The sequence below is a fragment of the Salvelinus sp. IW2-2015 genome, linkage group LG8, assembly GCF_002910315.2.
Source record: "Salvelinus sp. IW2-2015 linkage group LG8, ASM291031v2, whole genome shotgun sequence".
NCBI lineage: Eukaryota > Metazoa > Chordata > Actinopteri > Salmoniformes > Salmonidae > Salvelinus > Salvelinus sp. IW2-2015.
This window is the reverse complement of record NC_036848.1, coordinates 52,668,255-52,691,204: the sequence shown is the minus strand read 5'-3', so window position 1 is coordinate 52,691,204 and position 22,950 is coordinate 52,668,255. Positions and strand designations below refer to the sequence as shown.

The window sequence follows — 22,950 nt, the reverse complement described above, 5'->3', positions numbered from 1 at the left end:
TGCATGAGTGAGTTAACCAATCAGTTTTGTGCGCATCTGTACATAGATGGGAAGTGATGGACATTAGTCCAATTATGTGTAGAGGGATGGGCATTCTGCCATCCATGCATCCTTTGACGTATTAGCCTCCGACTATTTGTTTTACAGTAGCCATAGCAACATCGCCACAGATGAAGATATCTCTTTTGGGGCACGTACAACATCATCAGACAAAGATGACAAATACGATGACCCCACCCCACTGAGTGAAAAACTCCAGCAGTACCATGGGGATATCAAGCTGTATCGCAACCGGTCGTGATTGGGAGTCCCATAGGGCGGCGCACAATTGGCCCAGCGTCGTCCGGGTTTGGCCAGTGTAGGCCGTCATTGTAAATAAGAATGTCTCCTTAACTGACTTGCCTAAKTAAATAATGGTAAAAAAAACTCCTGATYAGAAATATCACATTCATTTATAGCCAATCATTTACATGTTATTTTTCAAGACATGACTGGGTATTTACAGTAGTATGACACACATTGGATACTTATATAAATATGTTAGATGTCATTCTACATGCTTTTTGTCCTCAATGCATTTGATGTCCTCTGAAAGCCCATCAGTATATCAGTGGTGGTTGGGATGAGGATGGGTGTCCTACAGACCGTAATGATGAATAGGAGTCCCCGGGAAGCAGAGCGGATGGGTGTTGTCTGATCTATAACAACCCCCAGAGGCACCAAATTTTCACTTTAAGAACCACTTAACTGCAGACAAAACAAGCAATTTGTTCCCACAAACTCTGTTGGTAATCTGGAAAACACCAAGGCTGTATATGATTGAGTGTGTGTCATCCTTAGAGGACACCTCCTTGATTGTGGTGTAAACAAAATAACAATTGTTTGTTGTGCCACAGAAATCCTGTGGGCACAGGGCACCATTTCTGAAATAAAAAATTCAATTCCCAAGGAGTATCTCTCAAATGTGACAGCAGAAGGATAGCTTGAGGGCCCAATTCTTCCTCTGYAAAGAAGGGTACAGATTTTAGCTGCAAGCCATTTTCAGAACTTACCTGATTAAAATAGAACTTCCCCAGATGCTCCGTTGTACAAAATCCAAAAGCTGACAAAAAAAAATGTTGTACATGATAAATGTTCACTGTCATTTTACTGTTTATTTTGTATTTCTTTACTTATATATTGTTTACCTAATACCTATTTTTTTCTTAAAAATTGCACTGTTGGTTAGGGCTTGTAAGTAAGCATTTCACTGTAAGGTGTACACCTGTTGTATTCAGCGCACGTGACAAACTTTGATTTTGAAATGTTTTGCTGTTAAAATTGCAATGTTGCTGGCAGGGCCAAATAATCACAGGCTATCACACATTTGTACAAACATTTGAATAAGTGTACCAAATCCCGTTTCTTACATTACGTAACATAAATATCAAGTGAAATGATCCTGTCGTTAAGGGGTCAAGTGTTGAATAGTGTCATCGCAAGCTATAAGGTACTTTCTAGGTGTCCTTCATGGTCATTTAGATGTTTCATCTGTACTTATGGCCATTTGCCCATTGGAGCACTAACAGTAGATAGCATTTTACCTCCAATGTTAATTGTGAGTGAAGGGTAAAGAAATAAAGAACAGTGAAAGACAAGGGAGAGAGAGTGAGGGTACTGGACGTGCTTTGATGTCATGACAAAGACCATGCAAGAATGTCTACACCAATAAAAAAAGGCTCAGTACACAGGGCATACATTTCTAGGAGAAATGTCAGTATTTGTAGTATTCACTCATTCATATATCTTTATGTACATATTCTTTATCCCTTTACACTTGTGTGTATAAGGTAGTAGTTGTGGAATTGTTAGGTTAGATTACTCGTTGGTTATTACTGCATTGTCGGAACTAGAAGCACAAGCATTTCACTACACTCGCATTAACATCTGCTAACCATGTGTATGTGACAAATTACATTTTATTTTATTTGTCTTGAGAAAAACTGAAGGCATCATGGAAAAAACTAATATGGGTTTTGTGTTAGAAAGGTGTTTGAAAATGTTGAAGAGAGTAAAGTATACTCATGATGACTGTAATGGGTTTGTAGTGGGACAGAGAATAACAATTACACCAAGGGTTATTTTGGCTGGGCTGGGCTCCATGAAAGAGTAAACTATTTCGTGTCACAGCCGGACGCCCTCTGAATAGGCAGACAAACCAGCAGGACAGGAAGAGCAACGAAAAACGCCACTACAGAGGCTGCTCAACAGGACTGTAAATATGATTMATTTATTCACCAGATCACTATATAATGCTCAAAAGTATTACAGTGAGCTCACACAAAATAATAAACAGCATAAGTTAAAAAAAGACAACTTTATAACCTCCACCACAACTGAACAGTAAGAAGACTTCAAAGCAAGATCTAAAAAAAAATATCTGATGGCACATTAAAAGTTTGTCACAAATAAATAATCAATAGCTTTGACTGACATTCATTTGATGTAATTTGAAAATAAGTTGAACATTTGTTTGGCTTCCCATTTGGTGTGGATGGATTCAAATATAAAGTATTTCATTGTTCTGTCTCAGGAGAACCACCTCACTTAGTCCTTTTCCATGGAAACAGGCTGCAGATGGCACTTGTGGTCTGAATAAGTATGTAACAGTTAGCCTTTAAATCTAGGCATGCAATCCCATACGACCATGCTTTTAACAGACATACAGTACCAGTCAAAAGTTTGGACACACCTACTCATTTCGAGGGTTTTGTGAAGACGTCAAAAAACTATGAAATAACATATATGGAATCATGTAGTAACCAAAAAGCGTTATACAAATCAAAATATATTTTAGATTTGAGATTCTTCAAAGTAGCCACCCTTTGCCTTGATGACAGCTTTGCACACGCTTGGCATTCTCTCAACCAGCTTCATGAGGAATGCTTTTCCAACAGTGAAGTAGTTCCCACATATGTTGAGCACTTGTTAGCTGCTTTTCCTTCACTCTGCGGTCCAATTCATTCCAAACCATCTCAAATTGGGTTCAGGTCGGGTGATTGTGGAGGCCAGGTCATCTGATGCAGCACTCCATCACTCTCCTTCTTGGTCAAATAGCCCTTACACAGCCTGGATGTGTGTTGGGTCATTGTCTTGTTGAAAAACAAATGATAGTTCCACTAAGCCCAAACCAGATGGGATGGTGTATCGCTGCAGAATGCTGTGGTAGCCATGTTGGTTAAGTGTGCCTTGAATTCTAAATAAATCACTGAGTCACCAGCAAAGCACCATCACACATCCTCCTCCATGCTTCACGGTGGGAACCACACATGCGGAGATGATCTGTTCACCTCATCTGCGTCTCACAAAGACACGGCGGTTGAAACCAAAAAAACTCAAAAATTTGGACTCATTAGACCAAAGGACAGATTTCCACCGGTCTAATGCCATTGCTCATGTTTCTTGTCCCAACAAGTCTCTTCTTATTATTGGTGTCCTTTAGTAGTGGTTTCTTTGCAGCAATTCGACCATGAAGGCCCGATCACACAGTCTCCTCTGAACAGTTGATGTTGAGACGTGTCTGTTACTTGAACTCTGTGAAGCATTTATTTGGGCTGCATTTCTTTTTTTTTTTTCTTTTTTTATCCCATTTCTCCCCAATTTTCGTGGTATCCAATCGCTAGTAATTACTATCTTGTCTCATCGCTACAACTCCCGTACGGGCTCGGGAGAGACGAAGGTCGAAAGCCATGCGTCCTCCGAAGCACAACCCAACCAAGCCACACTGCTTCTTTATTAACACAGCACGCCTACAACCCGGAAGCCAGCCGCACCAATGTGTCGGAGGAAACACCATGTACCTGGCCCCCTTGGTTAGCACGCACTGCGCCCGGCCCGCCACAGGAGTCGCTGGAGCGCGATGAGACAAGGATATCCCTACCGGCCAAACCCTCCCTAACCCGGACGACGCTATGCCAATTGTGCGTCGCCCCACGGACCTCCCGGTCGCGGCCGGCTGCGACAGAGCCTGGGCGCGAACCCAGAGACTCTGGTGGCGCAGCTAGCACTGCGATGCAGTGCCCTAGACCACTGCGCCACCCGGGAGGCCCGGGCTGCAATTTTTGATGCTGGTAACTCTAATAAACATTCTCTGCAGCAGAGGTAACTCTGGGTCTTCTTTTCCTGTGGCGGTCCCTATGAGAGCCCGTTTCATCACAGCGCTTGGTTTTTGCGACTGCACTTGAAGAAACGTTCAAAGTTCTTGACATTTTCCGCATTGACTGAGCTTCGTGTCTTAAATTAATGATGGACTGTCATTTCTCTTTGCTTATTTGAGCTGTTCTTGCCATAATATGGACTTCGTCTTTTACCAAATAGGGATATCTTCTGTATACCACCCGTACCTTGTCACAACACAACTGATTGGCTCAAACGCATTAAGAAGGAAAGAAAGTCCACAAATGAACTTTTAACAAGGAACACCTGTTAATTAAAATGCATTCCAGGTGACTACCTCATGAGGCTGGTTGGGAGAATGCCAAGAGTGTGCAGAGCTGTCATCAAGGCAAAGGTACTTTGAAGAATCTCAAATATAAAACATATTTTGATTTGTTTAACACTTTTTTGGTTACTACATGATTCCATGTGTTATTTCATAGTTGATGTCTTCACTATTATTCTATGATGCAGAAAATAGTAAAAAATTAAGAAAAACCCTGGAATGAGTAGGTGTGTCRAAACTTTTGACTGATACTGTATACAATCATTGGCAGGAAGACCAGGGACATGATGCTGCTCTGCGAAGAGCTTAAGAGGCTCACTAGCAGATCCCACAACAGGTAAATGTCACTGACTGAGCAAAGCCATAAAACGTAGCTTCCAAACCATTTAACAGTACAAAATCCTAATAAAATGTGGGCAACAGACCATGTGTATGCTGTACATCATTAACAACGTTGGTATTCCTAACTCAAATGAAGCCACATTTTGTGACTGACCATAAACTTACTGTAAGTTAATTAGATTTTTACTCACCTAAACCATTAAAGGGATAGTTCGTGATTTTAGCAGAMGCCCTTTATTTACTTCCCCAGAGTCAGATGAACTCGTGGAAGTCCAGTATAAAAGGACGTTAAAAGGTAGTTCGCGAGCCAAGGCTAATTAACGTTAGCGCAATGACTGGAAGTTTACGCGAACAGCTAGCATCCAGTCATTGCGCTAATGCTAGATAACAATTGTGCTAATGCTAGTGAATAACTTCCTTAAAATTGCACGCAGGTACATACAAATGGTATCCACGAGTTAATCGGACTCTGGGGAAGTAGATGGAGGGCCTCATTGCCAAAATCCCGAACTAATCCTTTAATGTGTTGAACCCATGACATCTCCAATGATTATGAAAATCAAGGTAGGTACCCTCCATAAAATTCACCATAGAAAATATCTCTTTGAACAGCTAAAAATGTCCRATTTAATTGATTGGCATCAATACAGGAGTCTGAGGTAATAATGATTGAAATACTGGAATTCCTATGAGGGGCTGGCTAGTGAGCTACATATTTGTATTTAGTATGACAGAAAATGTTAAATGTTTTTGCTGTAAATCTATATATAAAATCGACACTTCAGGAGGAGGAAAAAAATATAATAATAAAAAGCGATGTATTTTTTTACAGGCACACACTGGTATGTATACCCTTCCATCCTAATAAAACCTTAATAAATGAACCCCTGAAAAAAAAACAATCCCTGAATAGAACCAAAAACACACACTAAAAGGTCTCTGAACAGTGGTTGTAAAACTGGAGCTGATAGCTCCAGTGTGTTGGAAGGCTGAGGCAGGCACAGCAGTGTTTTAGGCTAATTAGATAACATGAGGCACGCTCAGTCYATCTCTGGCATGCACCTGCAACATTTGGCCATTCTGCCTTGCTTCTTGGGTTCCCTGAAGCCATCACTGTCTCCTGCGTCCAGCAGTCCATCCTGGTAGTTACCATACTCAGCAATGGCATCCTCTACTCGTGTGATGTAGAGCCAGCTAATGATCACGCCCAAGAACTGCAAACACAAGGAGATTCAGAGTCAGAGATGGGAAAGAGAGTCTTGAACTACAGCCTTGGGGAAGATGACCTTGCTTTAGCAAGCACTAGTTCAATGTCAAATCAAATTGTATTTGTCACATACACATGGTTAGCAGATGTTAAAACAAGTGTAGCGAAATGCATGTGCTTCTGGTTCTGACTGTACAGTAATATCTAACAAGTAATCTAACAATTCCCCAACATCTACCTAATACACACAAATCTAAAGGGGTGAATGAGAATATGTACATATAAATATATGGATGAGCGATGGCCAAGCAGCATAGGCAAGGTGCAATATATGGTATAAAATACACTATATACATGTGATATGAGTAATGTAAGATACGWAAACATTATTAAAGTGGCATTGTTTAAAGTGACTAGTGATCCATTTGTTAAAGTGGCCAGTGATTGAGTCTCAATGTGGGCAGCAGCCTCTTGGAGTTAGTGATAGCTGTTTAGCAGTCTGATGGCCTTGAGACAGAAGATGTTCTTCAGTCTCTCGGTCCCAGCTTCGATGCACCTGTACTGACCTCGCCTTTTGGATGGTAGCGGTGTGAACAGGCAGTYGATCGGGTTGTTGTTGTCCTTGATGATCTTTTTTGCCTTCCTGTGACATCGGGGTGCTATAGGTGTCATGGAGGGCAGGTAGTTTGCRCCCAGTGATGTGTTGTGCAGACCGCACCACCCTCTGGAGAGCCTTGCGGTTGAGGGCGAAGCAGTTGCCGTACAGCCCGACAGGATGCTCTCGATTGTGGATCTGTAAAAGTTAGTCAGGGTTTTGGGTGACAAGCCACATTTCTTCAGCCTCCTGAGGTTGAAGATGCGGTGTTGCGCATTCTTCACCACAATGTCTGTGTGGGTGGACTATTTGAGTTTGTCGTTGATGTGTACGCCGAGGAACTTAAAAAACGTTCCACTTTCTCCACTGCTGTCCCTTCGATGTGGATAGGGGGGTGCTCCCTCTGCTGTTTCCTGAAGTCCACGATCATCTCCATTGTTTTGTTGACGTTGAGTGAGAAAGATTGGGGTACTTTGGATCTACAGTGCATTACCGACCACTGTCTTTTTTCTTTGAGGGAGGGGGTTGTCAATAAGCAATTTGTTCCGTTTCACATCATGACATTTTGTCCTTGATACAAAATACATTTAAAAAACTTTGTCTGAAGCATGCATTTAACCAAAAGCACAGACCTGAGACAGATGAGAGCTGATCTTTGAACAGACAGCCACAGCTTGTGCTGATTCTAGAGCTTAAGCTACATTATGTTCTTACTGCCAGCAGCCCCATAATTCCTATAGCAAATCACACTGCAGAGTATCTGACTTTACTGTTAAGAAGAACCGTGCAYAACGCATGAAATAACCCATACAGTACATCTGCACCATGTTGAGGTAAAAAGCTCAGGTTAAGAATGTATGAAACAATTACTTTCTTAGACGGTATCCTTGTGGGTGTATGTTGAAAGTATTCAACATAACATCAGTATAAGTGCTGTAGCCCGCAAGTCAAGTCAGCTATATCATTTTAGTTTCATAACTCATTGACTGAGGGGTCAAACTCAGACATACATTTTTTAAAACATTTTTTTAAGTGTCCCCCAAGTCTTGAACAGATAGCTAATTAAATCTAAAGGCTGTCTGTCCACTTGTTCGACCTTGGCCTGTTTCAAATAAACAGGTATCTGACAACTTCTGGAAAACGATGTTCACGCTTCATTACGGCAGAAGTCCATGTGTTGTTGTGATTCTGGACGGCCAGACAGCTAGCAACAATGACAAGAAGCTGCCATGTGAGGAATCGTAGGTGCCTCCTTTCAGCTAGCTTTATCTTGTTGTTGATGTCTTGTTTTGAGGTGTTTTAACTGATTTTAGTTTTAACTCAAATTCACTAACTAACCACCAATTGTAACAATGTATTTGAGAGACAAGTGCTGATTTGTGCAAATGTATTTACATTGTCAACAATCTAAACCAACCCTGTCTGTTTAGCCCCATAGTCGCGCATAAAACGGTTTTGTTGCTAAACAACCAACCAGTCTATGAAAACCAACCTCATTTTATCACAGTCTCAAAGTATATAATGTACCGTATGTGGGAGGATTGCTCAAATGACTAGGTTACATTGAATGATTCATTCTATGTGYCAACATCAATAAAGCATTAGTAGCTCAATAGAAATACCCTCAAATCAATAACATATGGGATCTCAGGGAAAGACTTCATTCCACAACTCACTTTTGCCTACATGTACTATAGTTACAGGTGATAGAGATCATCATTTATTCCCAGAGAGGCAGCCACAGCTCCTTCCAATCAATAGAAAGTGAGTAGACAATGGACTTAATGATTAAAAGTGCCAGTCAAAAGACTTTTTACAGACACTTACTGTGAAAAATAGCTGTCTTTAGTCAATACCCTCCAAGTTTTGTTCCCTCCAATGCYACATGTGATTGTCAATATGGGGAAGCAGATACAGGGCCTTCAGAAAGTATTCACACCGCTTTACTTTTTCAAACATTTCGTTGTGTTACAGCCTGAACTTAAAAGTAATTCAATTTAGATTATTGGTCACTGGGGCTAACCATGATGTCAAAGTGGAATTATGTTTAAAAACATTTTTTTACTAATTAATTCAAAATTAAACAACCCTGAAATGTCTTGAGTCAATAAGTATTCAACCCTGTGTGTAGTAAAATAAGGAAACCCTGTAATGAGTAGGTGTGTCCAAGCTTTTGACTGGTACTGTATATATTTATTCAATGTGATGACGTTGAACAAACGTGGAAAACTGATTGGATTTACAAAAAGTCATCAACGTAAGGACCGGATTACATATTTTCCCACCAACTTTTAACTAAATCAATGTCATGGTGACATTTTTGTTGTTTTGACTTGAATTCAGGTTAGTTGACAACTCAACCAAATGTAAATCAAAATAGACATCTGATAGACAAATGACATCTGTGCCAGGGGTTTTGTTTTGTAAAGGAGATCTGTAGTATTTGTTAATTGGCTCAAAATTATGGGGTTGAGGGATGTAGTACCAATAAAGAACTCAAATTATTTCATATTATAAAAACAAAGTCTTTCTAGATAAACTTAAATTGTATTTGTTTCAGAGACAGATTGCATTTGGACACATAATTAACATGTGACGTATTCTGCCCTTCACAACAAAGTTTCAAAGACACTAAGCATACAATTTTCAACTATTAAGTGGTAACCAAAGACAATCTCCATCTTTAGAGATTACAAATGTGTATCCCTGTAGCGCTCTCCATCCCTTTTCTACAAGATAACAAGTGTAATATTGTTAATAAACATAGCTATACACAGGACATTTTATGGAGCATGTAGTGAAGCAAGCTCGTGGGACCATTATGAAACACCTTCTCATCTGCATTTTCACTGGCTGCAGGAGAAACGGTTTCTTCCGGACTTAAGTACCTAACTAATCACAGCTATGGAAGATGAGCATGTACATTTCAAACAAGGAAGCCCTTCAGGTTCACTTACTCATCAAGGTCACACTTCAACATCGAACCTACATGGACAACAATAGATTTCTTCAATGTATTCAGCTCAAGTCAGTTATTGAGAAGGTTCTTGCCTATGTACCCCAACCTCCCTTACCCCAAAACGGCCTCATGATTAGGTGACAGCTGTAAGCGTGGAGTTATGCACTCATCGAGACTCACTGCTGTGGAAATACTGCTCTGTCTCGGCCCGTCTATAGGACACTGTGGTAAACAACATAAATTAAAGCTATGTCTCCATAGGGAATTAATGTGTATGGGGAGATAAACCAAATATGTCTTCTATGCAGTGGAGAAGCATTCCTAACTGGGAGGCCCATCCAGCATGCCAAACCCACTCATATTCATAATGGATATACAGTGCATTTGGAAAGTATTTAGACCCCTTGACTTTTTCCACATTTTGTTACATTACAGCCTTATTCTAAAATGTATTACATTTTAAAACATATCAGACACATACTGACAAAGTGAAAACAGGTTTTTAGACAGGTGGACTCCAATCAAGTTGTAGAAACAGCTCAAGGATAATCAATCCTTCTGCATTATAGAAACCGATAAACTCCACCACATAAATCTGTGTAATAGGATACATTTATGAACTAAAACAATTTCTAAAGTGATTTCCTAAATCAAACATGAAAGAGCTCACAATATAACTGAATACTTTCCATCTGTCAATAATCACTGGCCTTTTTTTATACCGTTATGTGGAAACCCGTACCTGCCTTCTGCTAAAGCCATTAACCAAAGTTCTGAGCCTGTCTCTTATACACATCTAGATGTGTATAAGAGACAGGATTAGGGACACTGCTCTGTGTAGGGTGCCGTCTTTCGGATGGGACGTTAAACGGGTGTCCTGACTCTCTGAGGTCATTAAAGATCCCATGGCACTTATCGTAAGAGTAGGGGTGTTAACCCCGGTGTCCTGGCTAAATTCCCAATCTGGCCCTCAACCATCACGGTCACCTAATAATCCCCAGTTTACAATTGGCTCATTCATCCCACTCCTCTCCCCTGTAACTATTCCCCAGGTCGTTGCTGCAAATGAGAACGTGTTCTCAGTCAACTTACCTGGTAAAATAACGGTAAAATAAAATAAAAATAAATAAAATCTGTCAATAATCACTGGCCTTTTTTTATACCGTTATGTGGAAACCCGTACCTGCCTTCTGCTAAAGCCATTAAGCAAAGTTCTGAGCCCAAGACGTCGCTGTGTTAATCATTAATTGTGTAATATTGGTGGACATCAGATGTCAGTCTCACATGGTGGTTAACTCTTACCTGGGGGAATAAGATGCCAAGCAGCAAGCCAGCCATMATCTTATAGTTATCCATGAGCCAGATGAAGACAGCATCAGTACAACCTCTGATGTAGATGACTTCCTGCAAGGCCAGCCTCTGACAGGAGGGACAGYATGTACAGTGTAAACATGTAAAGGCCTTTATGGGGARAGGGGTGCTGCAGCATCCTCAGCACCACTACTTCCCGCGGCTATGAATACATGTGATATGGTCTTTCAGATATGTTTAAAAAGCAAAGATTAATTTGACACTTTGGTTATTGGTCGGCACTGTTCCTTTGTATGACAGCGGTACACATACATTTCACATTTAGACTTTCACATTTAGAAATTGAGCCGGTGAGAGACATTGAGACAACATTTTGATCAGACATTCTTACCTCATTTTGAAGGACCTTAAATCCACATAGTGTGTTGGCAACTTCATTAGGCTGAAAAGGAGCAAGATAGTACTATGTCAAAGGGATGTAACATATTTCAGAACATTATTGGCAGGTTACACAAGCATATTTGAAGTTAGGATACATCTTTTGARGAGGATTATCCAAATAATTCAGCATTTAAGAATCTCCTCTACAATCTCCACTTGCTTTTCTCAAACAGAGAGTCAAACAGCTTGATGCTTGTGTGTACAAAGTTGTGGGAAAGTTAATAAAATGTCTAAACGTGGGAACCCTTTGACTTGTCGATCTTCTAAACAGATGTTAGAAATATTAGATCTCATGTCAAAACAGGCTCAYAAGCCCTGGTCTAGTTGAACTATTTTAGAAGTTGGGCCCTTTGGAGAGTAGCCTGGGCAAACATTCCACTCCTTGTCATGCTAATTACACAGAGTACAAGGAGTGGAATGTCAGAAAAACAGGTTCTGGATTTCAGGCTACTTGGCTCGTGGGAGTTCAGCTAATAGCTACATACCCATTATCCCTCAGAGAGAGAGAGCTCACAAAAATCAGTTATCGCATTAGGGAACGCAAAACTCTGCATGTTCAAATGATTTACACAATGGATATGTAGGCTAATATTCAGCCAGAGGACAAGCTCAAAAGAGCAATCAATAAACCTAATTTAAAATATTAGCTAAGACCTTGATTTAAATATTAGTAAGCAATGTGACAGAATGCTCAGTTTTTCAACATTTGTGAAAGAAAAGGCAAATTGAAACAAGTTGTTAAACATTGCCAAAACCCCCGCCGGGCCCCACAATTTATTAAAAGGTACAAACAGTAGATGATAATAAGTGAGGGAAAACACACAACCCATCAATGCAGCCCTGAATGACCTACACCAGAGAAATCTACTGTCTTCAGCTTTTTTCTCTCAAAAACAGACACCTACCTCTTTTTATAGACAGAATTATGCTGTTAGAACTTGTCCATTATATTTTACTTGAATTAATTCCACTTGAATGATAAAAGGTATACATTATTCAGGGTATTTTGACYGAAATATCCCTGAGCAACTGTGCATGTTCAGAAAACAACAATAGTGGTCTTTCAATCTTTTTGCTCAATAATGACAGCTACCATGGATGAGAAAATGTGATATGATAGCCAACCCATGGGCATTTTGACAGGCATTTATTTATTTATTTTAAATACGTAAACTTCAGGAGAGTTGCCAAGTACAGGCATTTGAACTGTCAATAGACCGAATTTATGCTTGGCATAAAACGACAAGAACTAAGACAGACATGTTCCAGACTGTTTTTTATTCCCTTCAGAAACCGGATTTTAATTGTGGACAAACAATGCAAGATTTTTTGTCTCACGCTTTTCTGTGAAGTCTTGTGAGGTGTCAATATCTGGAGTTTAGAGATAAGAGAATACATTAAGCCAGCTAGCTGGGGGATTTTCCCTGAAGGTTCTCTGCTACTATATCTCAGATCCCAGCGATTGACTGAATATATATTTATTTTTAAATGCAACCTTTATTTAACTAGGCAAGTCAGTTAAGAACAAATATATATGGAGAAAGGTCAGGGGTGCACAGCTGGAGAAAATCATGAGCTTGAATTAGAAAGCATGCACATTTTGACTTGCTATTTCGGCTACAGGTTAAGACTTGAAATCGTTGAGACAACATTAGACAAAAAGGTTTGCATGTCCATAAGCAGTTTAATAAAATAGACAGAGTCTTTTTTATCTTGCCATTTAAAATCAGGACAACATATTAGGATTGAGAGCCATCAGGACAACATATTAGGATTCAGAGCCAGATCCTCTTACAGCGGCATGGCAGCATAAGCCCCCTGTCCCCACCTGCCTATGTTCTCTTTGTACTTTTTAAGAGCACAAAGTGGTTGTCAGTTCTGCTGAGTGACACCCAGATGGTAAAGGCTCACATCTACAGACCCCATGTTTTGTGAGTGCTGCGTCTCCCCTCCCAGAGGGCCGGCGCACCGTGCCTGAGGACAGCCTGACCTGATGATTCCTGGCAGTTCCTGTTGCCAGTCCACCTGATGATCCAGTGCTCCTTTTCTGACTGCAGCTGTGCACCCCTGACCCAACTTCACATGGCGCGCTACCTTGTCCCGGACCCCTYCTGATTGATGAATTGCGTGTACCTTACTTATACATGCAATTGCTTTCTCAGCAAATGAATAATGCAACGTTTTTTCACAGTCAGATTTTTTTTGTCAGAGTTCACAACATTAATCTTTTCAATAAATGTTTATATTTAGCTATGACTGAATACAGAACCAAATCACAGCCCTGTGATATTGATTAACAAAGATCCCGACTAGCCTCTTTCCCCATGTGGAATGTTTCTGGCAATGGTTGATGACATAAAAGAAAGTAAATGTTGACTGCTGCCTCTCACCAGATACATTAAAAGCAATACAATTGCAAGTATTGCAAGCTGTGATAATGAATTGTGATGGCATTTGAGCCCCTCAGCCTCAGAAACAATGAAAAACACTAAAATTACAAATAGTTGCACATCATACTGGTTTGTGTTTATATGGAACTGTTAATCAATAATAAAACATAATCCTTTATACTTCAAAACCTATATTTTGATGCATTGTTTAAAGGGCAAGCAAATTGGCTTGTCCCAGTAGTGATGAGTAGAGTTCTAATGACATATTTTTCAGATTTAGAGATATTTATTTTAAAATGCTAGAAAATAAACAATTAATATATTGTATAGCTCAATAAAAGCAAATAAGGCTATTAAAATASTTTAAAACAAATATATATGTTTAAGTTGTCATTGGTGTTACCGGGGGCTCCCGAGTGGCACAGTGGTCTAAGGCACGGCATCTCAGTGCTAGAGGCATCCCTACAGACCCTGGRTCGATTCCAGGCTGTATCACAACCGGCCGTGATTGGSAGTCCCATAGGGTGMCGCACAATTGGCCCAGCGTCGTCCGGGTTAGGGTTTGGCTGGGGTAGGCCGTCATTGGAAATAAGAATGTGTTCTTAACTGACTTGCCTAGTTAATTAAAAGGTTAAWTAAAATACTGCCTTGAAAAATCACTTAATACAAAGTTATACAAGGACCTTGAGCATTCCCTCCAGTGGCAAACTTATCAGGCGAGGGGTGTATATTAAAGAAATGTATGAGTTAATCACAAACTTCTAGTAGGTCATCCATTTGAGGATTCCATTGATAATTTGGTGTGCCTAAATAGTGCTTTTGGTGTTACTCAATTTAAATGAAGAGAAATTACATTGTGAGAAAAATGATAAAATCATATCACTTTAGTAAATTATTTTGAAATGGATTGAGCATCTGTGGCCTCCATTTAAGAAAATCCTCAATTACCTATTTGTCATTGGTGTTTCTACTCCTACTGGTGGCACAATGTTATCATCATGATAACAATTATTTAAAAGTCATTAAGCTGTCATAGTTGATTTAGAATGGGAAGAGGTACCCAAATAAATTAAAATGAAAAGAATGCAATGCCAAAATGCCACCGCAATTCAAGAACGACCCTACTGTTGAATGTAGGGCTCAGAACAACACAGAGGGGAACAAATGTCATAGGAGGCATCTAGAGATACAGAGATAAAATCTAAGCTAGTGATGAATAGTTTTCGACAAGTATGCAAATGTTTTAGGGGACGTGCAGTGCTGCTATGGATGTGGTCTCCAATAAGGCGGCAGGTCGCCTAGCGGTTAGAGCGTTAGGCCAGTAACCAAAAGGTCGCTGATTCGAATACCCGAGCCGACAAGGTGAAAAATATGTCGATATGCCCCTTGAGCACTAATATGCTCCAGAGGTGCCATATGACTATGGCTGACCCTGTCAAACACCACATTTCACTGCTCCGGTGTATGTGACAATAAAACATTCTCTGCTGAAACAATACAATGCTAACCAGTTCAGTTATGAGTGTAAATAACCAAAACCTGATGATTCAGTCTGCTTTCCACCAGACACTTGTCAGAAGAAAATGTGAACTTATGAAATGTTTTGTCACTTGGAGAAAACAGTAGCCTCGAGGTTAGAGAGGCGGGCCAGTAACTGAAAGATTATTGGTTTGAAACACAGGGCTGATGGATAAAAGCAGGGCGGAGTGAACTGCAGTCGGAGGGTTGCTGGCATCATTATCTCCTATGCTACCTACTGCCGTTTTGTCCTCAAGCAAGAAACTTAAACCCCCAAAACTGCTCCACGGTCACTGCTCTGCTGAGTTGACCCTATGTTGCTCCCAGCCTGTCATGTATGTTTGGTTGGGTACTGTGACAGATGTATTATTTATTTTTTCAAATTTGCATTAAAATGGATTTAAATAACAATCTATTATATTGTAATTTGCATAATGAGCTCTCAAAGGAAGAGCAGCAGAGACCTTGTTTCCGAGGCAGCAGGTGTAAGGCACTCCACAAGCCAGCGGTCCAGGAGCTGTACAGTTATGGTACATGTTCACTTCCCAGTCTTTGTACTCCTGCCCTCCACAACATTTGAACTGTAAAGACAGAAACAAACATAGTTGTATTAACAATCAAAACAGTTATAGAATGGTAGGCCTATAGCAATATTCCAAAACATCCTGTTCGCAAAAACACACTAAAGTAATACTGCAAAAAACGTTTGTGTTATGTTTGGGGGAAATCCGATACAATACTGAGTACCACTCTCCATATATRCAAGCACAGGGGTGGCTGCATCATGCTATGGGTATGCTTGTAATGATTAAGGACTGGGGAGTTTTTCCAGGATAAAAAATAAACAGAATGAAGCACAGGCAAAATCCTAGAGGAAAACCTGGTTCAGTCTGCTTTCCACCAGACACTGGGAGATGAATTCAACTTTCAGCAGGACAATAACCTAAAGGTTAAATCTACACTGGAGTTGCTTACCAAGAAGACAGTGAATGTTCCTGAGTGGCCGAGTTACAGTTTTGACTTAATTCTGCTTGAAAATCTATGGCAAGACCTGAAAATGGTTGTCTAGCAATGATCAACAACCAACTTTACAAAGCTTGAAGAATWAAAAAWAAAAAAAAATGTGCAGGTGRGCAAAGCTTTTAGAGACTTACCCAGAAAGACTCGACTGTAATCACTTCCAAACTGCGCTACGCCACTGGCCTATACCTTGACCCCTCTTTAAAACACACAACTTTAAAGGCTTAATTAAGCGGTCACAAACCCTTTATGCCTACACAGATACACACATCCAATACAATATGTTTTTAACAGGTCCTTACATCATGCACAACAAGTGGCATAACTCTTAGCTTTACCACACTCTAGCATGCCATTTGCTTATACATTATTTTTGAAGCATAGAACTATAGCCTTATAAAGGGCTTTCAATTGTTGTTAGTTTGAACTTCAAGTACAATTTCTAACTTTTCTGCTCTGGTACAGCAAGGTTGTTTACACGTTGAGCTTTTGCAATTACTATAATTTACAAGAGCTGAGATACACACTGTGGGTCTGCTTTGTCTTCAAATCTCATACCTTAAAAAGGCTCTTAAAACATGTAGAGCAATTTGCTAGTACTTATTTCAATTAGCTGGATAGGATTCTCTYAAAGTTTTAAGTGTACTATGCCAGAAGCTATAGCATTATGGGTGTGAAACATCATTTGTTCATTTAGAACCCTGTAAAGTTTCAGTGAAGGGATCAAAATTAACAGTTATTAAGAATGTCCAGAGGTAAATTCCATATTTTACTTGAATAATATGGATATTCACTATTCTGCATTCATTCATTGAGCCAACTGCTCTCATGGGGGAATGTATGAATAAATATTAGGTCTTTTTTTTAATGCGCAGCAGGATTCCTATGCCAGTCCCCCAACTAATTTGAATGGCTCTCTGCATCTCAAATGCAGCTAGGGTAATTACTTCAGCATTTCGCTAGTTCCAGTAAACTAGACACTCTTAGTAGTGGCTTTTTAAATCGAGATTGTAAGAGAATCATTTAGAAATCTGGGCATCTTTACCTATGAACATATGTATTCCTGAAGAACCCCCCCCTCCTGAAGAAACCATGGTTGTGATGATGGAGAACTAATGAGGTAGAGTGGCTCTGACATGATTGAGTTACAAGCACATGAGATAGAGAGACCTTGTTTGTGCTTAGGGAGATTAGCAAGTAACCTTTTCTCCAGCAGATTCTACAAGCGCTATGCATGGTTCACCACAGAGACCATGTAGGCCAGTACAGACTAACATCAAAGTGTAAGAACTAACCCAAGCTAAAGCAATACTAGGCCTACTCTAGAGATCAATAAACAAAAACCGGGCCTGTGCTAAATGTTAAATGTTAGTTTTGGACACACACAAAACCTAGAAGCGAAATATCACACCACGAGCTAGAAATCTAATTCAGCCATCTAGTGTTCTGCAAAAGAGGCTTGAGATACGTGCATCCATTTGAGTGCTATTAAAATACCCTGCTATAATTACAGTCATTACATACACGACTTGGAATAGCAGAGACCTTTGCTTAAAAGCGTAAAGACTGTCATTGAACATTCACAAATGTTTTGCATGTGGTTGCAAACTCATTTTAATAGTGTACCTTTTCACAGTCCTGTGAAGTGAACGTTTTTTATGCAAATACATTTGCAGATGTCTCAATCCAGTGGCAGAAAGCCACGTCTCCCTAAAAAGCTGTGCCTCTGACGCCACTTAACCCATCATGAAAGACATCCTACGGTACACAATACAATCATTTCCCCCATAGAACCTGCTTCCATCTGAGTGACCACTTCCAGAGGCTGGCGAAACGCCTCCGAGTTAAAAGCAAATTGAACTACACTTACTCCCTCGCACTCTAAAAATAAGTCTGACGTAGACTCAAACACTGTCTAACCTGAAGCAGTTCAACATCTCACCATAAGCCTGCACTTAAGGGGGGAAAAAATCTGTGAAAACCCTGTCAAAGTACCTAGGGGGGAAAGAGCTACAACACACAAACTCTTATTCAATAGTCAGTTCAGAAACAGTTTTCCTTTCTACTGATCTGGAAGGCTTTTCAAGGCTATAAAAAGGGGACAGCAGTATTCACTCAATGCAGTCGTATTGATTTACCTCCCATCAACAAGTCCAAACTAACACCACTACCTTCCTCAGTGGGGATTGTCAAAGCTCCTGTGTTTGATGTGGTTCAGGAAATGTCAAACACGTCACAGTTGGAGAGAATTGAGACAGAATGACACATTAATATTCTATTATGGGAGACAGACCTGTCCTCCAACATTCACAGTTTACAAGTAGTTATTTCCTTCAAAGTTTTCCATCCTACAAAACGGCTTGGTGTTGCTCATGGAATAAAATATTGTGAGTATAATTCTCAAAATAAATCCCAATGCTTGTGTCTGATTTGACGTTTCGATCATCAGTAGTCCTCCTGTGTAACAACTCAAAGCAGGGTCGCTGGTGAAAAGGAGTTCTCAATAACACATTTGGTCAAGGTTAGGTGTGAGAATGTGAACTCCAAATGATGTATGGACAGCATCCACCGCTCTCCAACCCAGTAGGAATCATCTAAATTACAAACTGCTCTTCGCCCTTGAGTTGGCCAACCACCATGTCACAAAGTGAATAATCCCAAATTACATTTGGTCAACAGCAATGGAGGGAATAGCTGGCAAACAGTTTCAAAGAAAATCCACTTATTTTTCAAACAGAAATCTTACCTTTCTCTGAACAAAGTCCATGATGTTCTTGAAATCCAGATCATCGTAGTAATTCACCATTCCTTTGCGAATGTTTTTGTTTAAGAGATCCACTGTCTATGGTGGAAAAGTAAAATAGAGGGTGAAATGTATTAAGACTGTAGGATTGAGATATTAGTGTGTAGGCAGCATTATAACAATTGAGTAATAAAAAAAAGGGGGACTCTTCACTGACCGACACTCTCCCTTTATTCCTCCTCTCAATAAAAATGACCTAAATTCAGTCATGAGAAATTCCTCAGAGACAAATGACTGTGTAACCTATTTTTGATTGAAAATTATCCTGACTTGAGCCATTTACATTAAATTCAAATCTTTCAATAACATATGCATTTGACCATTGGTGGATTAGTTACTGTTGAGATTTGAAAATGGCAATTCTCTCTACAGATTAGACTAGTCATTGCTGTTTAAACGTTTACCTTAAATATTTATGAAATGCTGTGCTATTGTTTTTTTTCTATTGGTTCTAGAACTTTCTCCCTTCTTTTTCATCTTCTCCCAAAAAGACTCCTAGGTTTTCTACGTCTAATCTTCAATACAGATCAAATAGAAGTGTGCTTATCAAGCTGATCTTGTTCTTGTCATTGACACAACAGGAAAGGGTCATTATGCAAGAAAAAATGAATAACTCGTTGATATCAGCATATCAAATTAAGGGTATTACATTCTTAGAAGTTAGTGGCTTAACAATGTAAAGGCCAGAGATCTTTCACAAACTTCAAAACACAATGGTAATTGTAATATCATAGACAATACATTTGAAAATGCCTACATGGAAACCACAAGTGGCAATCTGATATCAAATTTGCAGTTAATATCCATGCCTGATATCAACACAACTGATTTAGTCCCACTACGTTGACATATTGTAATGTACACGTTTCATAAACTTGTTAGCTCTCCAATGTAAAGCGGCAACCAGCAGTAGAAACAATAACAAAGCGTCTCCCAGCCACCGTTTCGGTAAAAAGCTGAAGGATGGGGCTGGAAAAATGTAACCACACTCAAATTCATAGCCAGAGCCATGCAAGGATCCATGATATGAACATTATAGTTTTAACCATCTTGAGGCTATATAGTGTTCGTTTACATTTACTTTGTTTACAAACACTGGAGTAAAACAAGCTTATATTTTGGGCTCTCATGAGGCATTTCTAAGTTATATTATTCAAGAAGAAATGTGTACATATCATTAATTTATATGTCCAGAAATGGATGTAGCAGCTGCTGATTGCCCCTTTAAAATCAGAACTTTGCACAAGCCCAGGTAAACGTATCCAATAAGAGACGGCATGTATATCAACTCAGCAAAAAAAAGAAACGTCCCTTTGTCAGGACCCTGTCTTTCAAAGATAATTCGTAAAAATTCAAATAACTTCACAGATCTTCATTGTAAAAGGGTTTAAACACTGTTTCCCATGCTTGTTCAATGAACCATGAACATSCACCTGTGGAACGGTCGTAAAGACACTAACAGCTTACAGACGGTAGGCAACTAAGGTCACAGTTATGAAAACTTAGGACACTAAAGAGGCCTTTCTACTGACTCTGAAAAACACCAAAAGAAAGATGCACAGGGTCCCTGCTCATCTGTGTGAACGTGCCTTAGGCATGCTGCAAGGAGGCATGAGGACTGCAAATGTGGCCATGGCAATAATTTGCAATGTCCGTACTGTGAGACGCGTAAGACAGCGCTACAGGGAGACAGGCCACGTGTATCAACACCTGCACAGGATTGGTACATGCGAACGTCACACCTGCGGGACAGGTACAGGATGGCAAAAACAACTGCCCGAGTTACACCAGGAACGCACAATCCCTCCATCAGTGCTCAGACTGTCTGCAATAGGCTGAGAGAGGCTGGACTGAGGGCTTGTAAGTCTGTTGTAAGGCAGGTCCTCACCAGACATCACCGGCAACAATGTCGCCTATGGGCACAAACCCACCGTCACTGGACAAGACAGGACTGGCAAAAAGTGCTCTTCACTGACGAGTCGCGGTTTTGTCTCACCAGGGGTGATGGTCGTATTCGCGTTTATCGTCGAAGGAATGAGCATTACACCGAGACCTGTACTCTGGAGCGGGATTGATTTGGAGGTGGAGGGTCCATCATGGTCTGGGGCGGTGTGTCACAGCATCAGCAGACTGAGCTTGTTGTCATTGCAGGCAATCTCAACGCTGTGCGTTACAGGGAAGACATCCTCCTCCCTCATGTGGTACCCTTCCTGCAGGCTCATCCTGACATGACCCTCCAGCATGACAATGCCACCAGCCATACTGCTCGTTCTGTGCGTGATTTCCTGCAAGACAAGAATGTCAGTGTTCTGCCATGGCCAGCGAAAAGCCCGGATCTCAATCCCATTGAGCACGTCTGGGACCTGTTGGATCAGAGGGTGAGGGCTAGGGCCATTCCCCCCAGAAATGTCAGGGAACTTGCAGGTGCCTTGGTGGAAGAGTGGGGTAAACATCACACAGCAAGAACTGGTAAATCTGGTGCAGTCCATGAGGAGGAGATGCACTGCAGTACTTAATGCAGCTGGTGGCCACACCAGATACTGACTTTTACTTTTGACCCCCACTTTGTTCAGGGACACATTATTCCATTTCTGTTAGTCACATGTCTGTGGAACTTGTTCAGTTTATGTCTCAGTTGTTATGTTCATACAAATATTTACACATGTTAAGTTGGCTGAAAATAAACGCAGTTGACAGTGAGAGGACGTTTCTTTTTTTGCTGAGTTTAGAGATTGAGAGAAAATCTATGATTATGAGTTTAATAACGTGATATAACTGGGGTTTACAGTACCTGATGCCTGAAAACCAGAGCCAGGATGCCACCGAGGAGCTCCAGAATAAGACAGACTGTCAAGGTGTAGAGAAACTAAAAAAACACATTTAGAAAAGGTTAATACACAGAACAGTCAAGTTTAATGGTTTAATGGACATTTGGTTAGAGTCCTTTTGATCAGAATTTAATTTTTTAAACTTTATTTAACTAGGCAAGTCAGTTAAGAACAAATTCTTATTTTCAATGACGGCCTAGGAACAGTGGGTTAACTGAACGACAGATTTTTACCTTGTCAGCTCGGGGATTCGATCTTGCAACCTTTCGGTTACTTGTCCAACGCTCTAACCACTAGGCTACCTGCCGCACATCTTTGATCGTATCTTGCTAACCACAAAACCAACGGTTAGCTCTGACATCTAGACTGCTGCTGCTCTCTACCATTTTCATTGCAACTTTTTATATATGAAAACAAATGTATTGATCAATCATTGATGAAACTGAGGGGGCACCATTCTAAGATGTTGCTGATTGTATGCCTAATGTCTTTTAATATCAGGCTCAATTCAAACAGCCTGTATTGTAGTTTCCTGCACTGTAGCATAAAAAAAAGAAGTGTTCCCCAATTAAACAAAATTGCAGAATTTCTTCAGGGTAAAAATACCTTGCTTTTAGTACAAGACAAAAAAACTCAAATATGTTCAAAAGTGAGTCAAACTATATAAAGGAATCAAATGCAATACGTTACAAGTACTGGTGTCTCATTAAAAGTGGTTGCAAGCATTTCAAATGTGATTAATATTCATTTGGTCATTAATTCATAAGAGCAAAGTGAAAAATGCTAAATGGATGAGGGCCTGCTACAGTACAGTTACATATTTCAAAATGTTGTCAACGCGGGTGGGTAAACTGTTCCAAATTAATAAATCAGTGATAATTATGGAGCTAGTGGACTTTCATTAGTGGTTGTGTCTTAATTACCGCTTGTTTGACTTTGCAGACAAATCAAGCTATAACAACCCAGCCAACTGTGATGCTATGCAAACATTTTCAGGTAACATTTATGGCTTAGCACATACTTTGCATACTGATATGAGCTAAATTGTCTCGTGCC

The 22,950-nt window shown here is 40.2% G+C and overlaps 1 protein-coding gene across 1 annotated transcript in view; it reads right to left on the bottom strand.

The window, feature by feature from the left end:
* Window positions 1–2,245: 2,245 nt before the first annotated feature.
* LOC111968133 (tetraspanin-15-like) overlaps window positions 2,246–22,950 on the bottom strand; it is a 34,404-nt gene continuing 13,699 nt past the window's right edge. Inside the window, exons 3-8 of the mRNA XM_023993695.2 lie at window positions 21,858–21,932; window positions 19,010–19,105; window positions 15,708–15,824; window positions 11,286–11,336; window positions 10,886–11,002; window positions 2,246–6,036 (exon numbers count right to left, since the gene is read on the bottom strand). Of these exons, the coding sequence (XP_023849463.1) occupies window positions 5,863–6,036; window positions 10,886–11,002; window positions 11,286–11,336; window positions 15,708–15,824; window positions 19,010–19,105; window positions 21,858–21,932 (630 nt within the window). The 3' untranslated portion in view covers window positions 2,246–5,862. The remainder of the gene's footprint in view (window positions 6,037–10,885; window positions 11,003–11,285; window positions 11,337–15,707; window positions 15,825–19,009; window positions 19,106–21,857; window positions 21,933–22,950) is intronic.